An 8,574-nucleotide genomic window follows, 5' to 3' on the forward strand; every position below is an offset into this window, starting at 1 on the left:
TCAAAGCAACATGAACTTTCATGAAGTCTTTTTTTTTTGGTAAAATTCATGAAGTTTCTTGTTCTAATAAAACCAAGTTCTCCTACATCACCAGGAAATGGGTACAAGAGAATCATTATTCACAATGACAAATATTATTAGGTTGGCCTGAAAATGTCACAGACTCACAATACTAAAATATGGATATGGGAAAAAATACTAGTGAAATAGACCTATTCTTGTTGAGAATCTTAAAATTACTAGTGAAATAATAGACCTGGTCTTACTAGATACCAACATCATTCAAATCCTAGCTGTTAGTTACCGAATTTAAACCTATCCAAAAATGTGAACGTTCAACGCTGTGCAAAACCAATGGATTGATAAATCAAGATACTCCAATATCTTAGGCTGCTGACAGTTACAAGAATATTAAAAAAAAAAAAAAAATTGAAACCACAAGAATATTCAATTAAGATGAAGAGTTTAAATTTAAATTAGATAAGGTAAATAGAAAAAATTTAAAAATAATCAAATTACTCGTAACTATATATTGTTGATATGTTGATTTAAAATCAAACTTGATGAAATTTAAAATCAAACTTAAAGCCAAAAACAAAAGAGGATGAAGTGACTAAACCTTATTCTTGTAAAAAAAAAAAAAAAAAGTGACTAGACTTGTGACTCTTCCTCCCTTCAAAAAAAAAAAAATATGAAGAGAATTTTTATCTTTGCTTCCATTTTCTATAAATTACTTCTTGTCTCAAACGGTGACAATGATTATTCACCATCAACCACACCAGCTTCGGATTGCTCTGCCATAGTATATGATGTGCTTGAGTGCATTCCATATTTGAGTGCTGGGAGTGAGCAAACAAAGGTAGATGCTTTATGTTGTTCCTCATTTGAAGCAGTTCTGGAAATAAGTCGGGAATGCATTTGTGTAGCCCTAAAGGGTAGTCGTGAACTTGGTCTTACCTTGAATATTGCAAGAGCGATTGCTTTGCCTTCTGCTTGTGGCTCATCTGTTCTTTCCTTTACTGATTGTGACAGTAAGTGAGATCTCTCATGTTTTGCATTTTAACATTTGTTAGTTTTTTTTTCTTATTTGAGTTTTAATGGATTGTTTGGGTTTTATTAATTTTTGCATGCAGTTCTCGGGTCTCCCATGACACCCCCTGGTATGTTCTATTTGTATTCCATGTAATTTCACTATTGTTATTTCAAAATTAGCTTCTAATTTGAGCAAAATTAATGAGCTTAATGATGATTTTTTTTTTTTTTTTTTGTTATTTGAAAAAGAATAAAAATAAATAGAATGCACTCTTAAGGTGTCAAGGCCAAGTCTCAATTCAGTGTCTAATTTACTGTTTTGATAGTTTTACTTAATAATAAAATTACAATTTTATTAATGCACATTGAGCCTATCAAGATCTTAAGTATAAACTAAACAATTCTTCACAGTTTTTTAGGGGCAAATATATATATATATATATTTATATATATATTATCAATGTTATTATTCTCATTTTTGTTGATGATGTTATGCAGTTAACCCTCCAAATTCATCACCAACGGCTCCAAGCCCATCACCATCAGAGTACACTCCAAGCCCATCACCTCCAGAGTATACTCCTCCAAGCTCACCAACTACTCCAATCCCATCATCACCAAAATCTACTCCTCCAATCCCAGGCCCACCAGTGTTTACTCCTCCAAGCTCATCACCATCAAACCCTACTCTTCCAAGCCCAAACCCACCAAAAAAAACTCCTCCAAGCCCATCACCACTTGATTATGCTCGTCCAAGTCCAAGCTCACCAAAGACTACATTTCCAATCCCATCACCACCAAAGAATGCTCCACCTCCAATGTTGCCAAAACCACCGACTCTAGTGCCACCAAATTCAAATACTCCAGTTCCAGCATGCTCAAACAACAACACTAAAGGAGGAATGTTTGCTCGAGCTCCTCCAGTCTCATCCCCAGTAGTACATGCTGGAACCTATTCTACATCAGTTTCATTTGTTATTCTTGTTAGTATGCTTATTGCTACATTTTCCTGTATCATGGTGTAGGATATGATCATCATTTTTATTATGTTCCATGCTTTTTTAGGTTGTGTAATTGGAACTAGTCTCTTCAATTTGTTATAATTGTTGGCACTTTTGGAATGAATTAATTTAGTAATTGTTCATAAATCGGTTGAATCCGTTGAAGTTGAAGTGAGTTAAGAATCTCCCTCTGAGAAAACAAAAGATAGAGACAGTGCAATAATATGAAGGAAAATACATGGTCTATAGTCACTGTGTTTCCAAGCAAATATTTGTTGTGCATTTTTTATTACTGGGATATAAAACTGTAAGATTATCTTATTCCAGGAAATTGTGGGCTTTGCGATAATGTGATTTCAAAACTTTTTTTTTTCAAGGCACAGTATATTAAGCCTTAATTTGATTGCAGCTCGTTCTAATTTTTAAGTAAGCACACTTTGGTTTCTAGTGGCTTTGACTTATGGGTCTTCTTTGAAAATATATGAACATGTTGTTAGAATGAGGAAAAAAGAAGGTTTATTTATTTTTGTTTGAGAGGACTTTTAATTTTAACGGGTTCAAAATGATTACAAGTGATTCAATGTTTTGTTTCAAGTTTTGAATTAAATGATTAAGAGCTTGGATGGATTATCTAATTTGTTCAATGGAACTTCTCATTATTGTTTCAATTAAGAGGATTTTTTACGCTTGAATGAGGAAATGAAGTGACAATAAATTATGAAAAGCAAGTAAATTGGATTCTAAGTTATCAAGTACTAATTCCTTAAAAAAAAATTATCAAGTACTAGAACTAAACTTCTAAGTAAGATTAAATGGCGCCATTGGATTCCAAGCAACTGAATCTGATTGTAAACAGAGCAGTTCGAAGGTAAACTATGCAAAGTAGTGAAAACATCTCATAGCCTAAGTAAACATTCTAAATATCAAAATTAGATCAAAGATAATGTATAATGGATGAAGCACGATTAACAACTAAGAACTTGAATCATACTGAATTAAACTTATACAAACAAGATTACAGTGAGTAACAAAACTACAACGAAGCACTTACAATTTACAAGCATGAACACTATCTAAAGTACTATGAATTATCAGAGATGCTCCTGATGAACTTCTTTTCTTCTGGGTGAGTGAACATGAATTCACATACACATGCTTGTGTTATGCTTTCAGAATGAGGAAGGGCCACCTTACACAAACATTCTCGATTTGACTCAGAATTTTCTGATATAAAAGCAAAAAATAAAAAACGATTAGAATAAAAGGACTGTTGCCATTTTATCTTTATTGACTAGAAAAACAATATACATTTGTGCAATTGGTCTGTCTCTCCCATTTGACACGATCTGTGTCCTTGAGGTAAAACTTAATATAAACATGTCTGAGCAGATGTTGATGTATGGGTAACTGTCATATACTAGCAACTGTTTTGTGAGGTTAACTGTCTTACTGAGGCCCATCAAATGTTGCTGTTGTTTGATGTTGAAATAACCTCAATTTACTTCTCAAAAAAGAAAAAGAAATAACCTCAATTTACAGAGCAAGAGTACAGCCTGATCAGGCACGACCTGGGACACTATGTATATAATTAGCATACTCCCTACTACCTTATGCCTGACCACTTGATATTCATTTGTATGTACATCTCTGATGATCAATCTGTGTTCATGCTGTTTATAGAAGATACAAAGCTCGATCATCTCTGATCTATTTATTTTGATTTAAGTCGATGTAGTGTTTGCTGGCTTGGGAATTTGTTTGTCCCCAGCTATCGATTATTCTGGGACTGTCTACATTATGCGATCATCAGATCATATACACAGCACAAACCTCTAGATGGAGGCTTTCATTATGCATTGTTTGACCTGGTTTTTATGTTCGATATGATATCTTGATCAAATATACAGCGCTAACAGCATTGAGGATCTTCCAACCAAAAGGACAGAACTGTATTTATAATGTTCACAAGACTTGAAATACATATTTAAGCATTTATAGATTGAAGTTACACTAATATTTACTTTTATGGGGGGAGAAAATTATTTAGTGTTATACTGGAATACCTTTTGAATATCTTGATTAGTTAAACAAGGTAGGTTTTGCAAGAACACAGTTAATCTTTCTTGTTGTTTTCCAGATACCAGCATTTGGAGGATATAAATCTTTTGGTTTCATTAGAGGATTCTTGTCACAAGGTTCAGAGGTACCATTTCTTCCCTAGATTTTGTTTTATATTTTAAAAGCAGTAGATAACATTATATACTCGGTATGATTTTATTCTATCCTTGTTTCTGAAATATGGAGACATGGAGGATGAAAAGACTCGCAAGAAGAGGGAAAGATGGAGAAAAGGGCGTCTAGGGCCAAGTTTGTCAAGACAAGAACAAGGTAGTTTACTTTTGACATATATAAATTAATTTGTTATGGGGTCGCAAATGAGCTTTAACTTAATTGGCACTTTCTCCCCTTGCAAGTACTAAAGGTGCAGTACGAGATCATGGGTTCAAAATCAACCGGTGTGTAACTTACCAATCAAAAGAATCTATGAATTGTGTCTTCTCTTCCTAGCAATGAGTAAGACATGGCTACACATAAAAAAAAAATTATAATACTGGGTAGAAGTTGGGCTTTCTGGTCCCAATTTGAATTATATTACTCTGTTTTTTTTTTCTTTTCTTGTACTATTTAACTGCTTTGTGATGTTTTCGCATGAAGTAATCTTTTTTAATTAATATTTTTCTTACTTATCAATATATATATATATATATATAATATTACTCTGCGTAGTTGAGGAAAAAAATGAATAACTTTGTTTATTTTGCTTTAGAAATTCTCGTAGAGAAAACCATCTACACTCTCAAACTCTCCTCATACCATCTATATACTTTTTCCTAAATATTGCAGTTAGTTAGCTGACAGATTTGGGTATGAGTGTATGACGGCTGAAATTAATATTTATACTGGAAGTTTTTGGTTAAGTCAGCTAGATGCAACTTTTTTATGCATAGATATAAAATAATCTTGTATTATTTGAATTTTAGGACAGTCACATCATGCAACTCTTCCCTTTTATTATGACAGTTTACTTTTTAATAAAAAAGAAGAAGAAATTATAACTTTTTAAATTGAGGGATTAAAATCGGACACACCACATAATTGAGGGATTGAGGGGCGAAAATTGTAACGTATGCAGCGTTTAGGAATTAATTAATTATTATTATTATTATTATTATTATTATTATTTTTGTTATAAGATAGAATTCTACTCTAACTTATTTTAAGTGTATATGTGTGTGAAGCTCCCTCTTGGAGACTTGAACCTGCTCTTACCCTCCACATCTCACAAGCATTTATACTTTTGAAGTGACCATCGCACTAAAGGCATGCGGTGGTGGAATTATTTTAAAAAGTTTTGCTTTTTGATTTTTGATTTTTGATTTTAATAATTTGGCTTTTAGCTTTTTCAAAATAAACTTAGTTTTTAACTTTTTGTTACATATTTAACATAAAAGTTACTAAAAATTATATCTTTTGATAAATGCTATGCAAATAGGTTATCGGAAATAAGTAATTCCCAAATGGACACTTAAGGGTATTTCACGTTTGCCTCAATCTAGTTTTAATTAAATTTGGTCTAAAGATCTCACTTTTGTTAGTTTTGCAAATTTACATTAGACTTAATGTTTATTTTTCAACTTTATTTAAATTTTTTTTGTCTCTCCCTTCTCTTTCATGGCCATAATTTCTTGGCACTGTTTCAAAAACTACCAAATCAAGATCGTTGCTCATATGAGAGAGAGAGAGAGAGAGAGTCATGTGAGAAAAGAAATAAAAATGGTTTTTATTTGATGTGTTGGTGAACATGAACAGTGTCTTAATAAGTGCATTAAGACATTGTTCATTTGTACATGTTTGGGACAAATTGTTGAGCCTAACTTAATGGAGTTTTAGGTGGGTTTTAACGGCAAAAATGGCCCATTACCATCAATTTTCAAAATAATTTGCCCAGAAACACTGTTTCCAAACTATATAGCAATATACCACTTTTTTAGGTACTCGAGCTTGGCAAGCTCGAGTACCATGTTTTTTTAATCCACTATCGCCCCATATTCAAGGAGTCCTATAGTGGCGTTTTTAAGCCCTATAGTGACGTTTTCGGGCCAAAAAACGCCACTATAGGGACCCTTAACCTGTTATGGGGACTTATAAAAAAATTTTGCAGGAAAACGCCGCTATAGGGCCCGAAAACGTCACTATAGGGCTTAAAAACGCCACTATAGGGCTCCTTGAATATGGGGCGATAGTGGATTAAAAAAACATGGTACTCGAGCTTGGCAAGCTCGAGTACTTAAAAAAGTGGTATATTGCTATATAGTTTGGAAACAGTGTTTCTGGGCAAATTATTTTGAAAATTGATGGTAATGGGCCATTTTTGCCGGGTTTTAACTATATTTTTGTTGAACTTGATGAGAATGCTCTAAGTTGACATTTAGTCCACTCACAATTGATACAGTATTCAGGCCCAAAATTTTACAAATCCATTAAAAATATGCCTTGTAATATTGGGGCCTGGTTAAAATGCTCTGTTAGAACTTGGCCTGAAGAATTAGTGGGACAGTTGTAATCTACACTAGAGAATTTTAAATTTTTAAGACTTGGAGCTATAAAATGAGTTGATCGTTACTTGTATTGTCGTACATGAGAGTGAGACAGAGAGGTATTCACACTTTAGTTTGAAGCTGACAGAAAATAAGCTCAAAGCTCAAAGTGTAAGTAATGTTGAAGTCGTATCAACAAATTTCTACTCCCAAATCCTTTGGAAGTACGATGTTCCCATAATAAGGGAAAGCTTAGTTACATGTCTCACCCTTATTGTGCATTGATCCATGATTGCAAATGATTGATCCAATTTTCTAAGGAGGCTCATCTTTGCAATTAGCATTACGAAGGAAACTTTTGTGCAGATCTTTTAGCAAAGAAAGGTTTGTTCTTTGTGAAGTAAGTGGCTTGAATTCAACATAAATTATGATTGCTTTGAAGTGACATACAAGACTTAGTCTATTCCAAGTGCAACTCTGTTTCCTAATTATTTTAGGAGTAGTTTTCATAGCATGTTGAATTCCCAATCGGCTTAGATATCTAATTAAATTTGGAATTGATGTGTTGGACCTCACGTGCTCAAAGTATTCTACTCAAAGTTGCTTGGATTAATATTTGCATGTGTATGTAAGGAAGTTGCATGGAATACAATTCTATTGCTACAAGGACCCATCTTTGTCGACTTGATATTCTATATAAGGAGAGGTGTTGCAGTTGTAGAGATGGGAAAAAATAGTGTGGGTGTGAGAGAGAAAGAGATGAGAGTGTGTATGAGAAAAAGGCTTTCTCTTCGTTTGGTTATTTGATATTTGTGGGTTGCAATTTTGAATTGTGAGAGAGGTTTGTTACCGCTTGGTTTTGGTTCTGCGGTTTGGTGATTTGCTCTCTCTTGGTGCGTTGCAACTTTTGGATTTGATTTGTGGCTCTCTCTTTGGTTTGTGTGCAATTTGTATTTGATATTTGGTATTTGTGAACCTTTAGTTCTTTGGTTTTGTGTTTGTGAGAGAGAGCTATTTGGGTGTATTTGGGATTTGGGTTTGTGAGAGTGCCTCTACACTAATTTGAATTATCCCAAATTTAATATAGTGAAATTTGTTCGTCGTTGCCAATGGATGTAGGCTATTGCTGAACCACATAATTCTTGGTGTTTTGTGTCTATATTCTTTTGGATTAATTTTCTTCATTCCTATTGTTAATTTGAAGATCTTTCACAAGCCTAAAATATTTTCACATTAAATTTTGGTAATTTGAGCTTCCGCTATTTTACAACAAACTGGTATCAGAGCCCAGGTTCACTACCTAGGCGTTTGGATTTGTTCTCTTTAGAGATTTTGGTGATTGGTTTGTGGATTTGATTTTTAGGGAGAAAGATGTCAAGTGATTCCTCTACAAAATCTTCAGCGGATTCTTTTGGAAAAGCTTTGGTAGAGACTTCTGCAAAACCTTTGGCGGTTAGGACAATGGTTTCTAATGCCAAATTTGAAGTAGAGAAATTTGATGGAATGAATAACTTTGGCATGTGGCAATGCAAAGTTATGGATGTCTTGGTTCAACAAGAGTTGGATATTACTTTGGAAGACAAACCTGAAGGAATGTCAGACAAGGATTGGGAAAAGATTAATAGATAAGCTTGTGGCACCATTCGTTTGTGTTTGGCCAAGAATCAAAAATATTTTGTTATGAGAGAGATGAATGCTAAAGAGCTTTGGAAGAAATTGGAGGAAAAGTATATGACTAAGAGTGTGGAGAATCGTCTCTACTTGAAGAAGAAGCTCTTCCGTTTCCAATATCGTGCAGGTATTTCTATGTTTGAGCACTTGAATGATTACTATAAAATACTTGCTGATTTGCAAAATTTGGAAGTTGATGTTAGCAGTAAGGATAAAGCTCTCTTGTTATTGAATTCATTGCCAGATACTTATGATCATCTAATTACTACTCT

At 33.5% G+C, this 8,574-nt stretch overlaps 1 protein-coding gene across 1 annotated transcript; it reads left to right on the plus strand.

The window, feature by feature from the left end:
* The first annotated feature begins 691 nt into the window (after positions 1-691).
* On the plus strand, positions 692-8,260 carry LOC126708085 (non-specific lipid transfer protein GPI-anchored 23-like). Its single transcript, XM_050407907.1, has 5 exons — positions 692-1,031; positions 1,134-1,160; positions 1,531-2,015; positions 4,171-4,228; positions 7,995-8,260. Exons 1-5 carry the CDS (start codon positions 692-694, stop codon positions 8,258-8,260), a joined length of 1,176 nt encoding a protein of 391 aa, XP_050263864.1.
* The last annotated feature ends 314 nt before the right edge of the window (positions 8,261-8,574 follow it).

The sequence above is a fragment of the Quercus robur genome, chromosome 12 (genome assembly GCF_932294415.1).
Source record: "Quercus robur chromosome 12, dhQueRobu3.1, whole genome shotgun sequence".
Lineage (NCBI taxonomy): Eukaryota > Viridiplantae > Streptophyta > Magnoliopsida > Fagales > Fagaceae > Quercus > Quercus robur.

Excerpts from the sequence above, each read along its gene's own strand:
- LOC126708085 (XM_050407907.1), top strand. The coding sequence starts at position 692 with ATGAAGAGAATTTTTATCTTTGCTTCCATTTTCTATAAATTACTTCTT. Across the intron at positions 1,161-1,530 it reads GTCTCCCATGACACCCCCTG|TTAACCCTCCAAATTCATCA; the intron begins GTATGTTCTATT and ends GATGTTATGCAG. Across the intron at positions 2,016-4,170 it reads CAGTTTCATTTGTTATTCTT|ATACCAGCATTTGGAGGATA; the intron begins GTTAGTATGCTT and ends GTTGTTTTCCAG.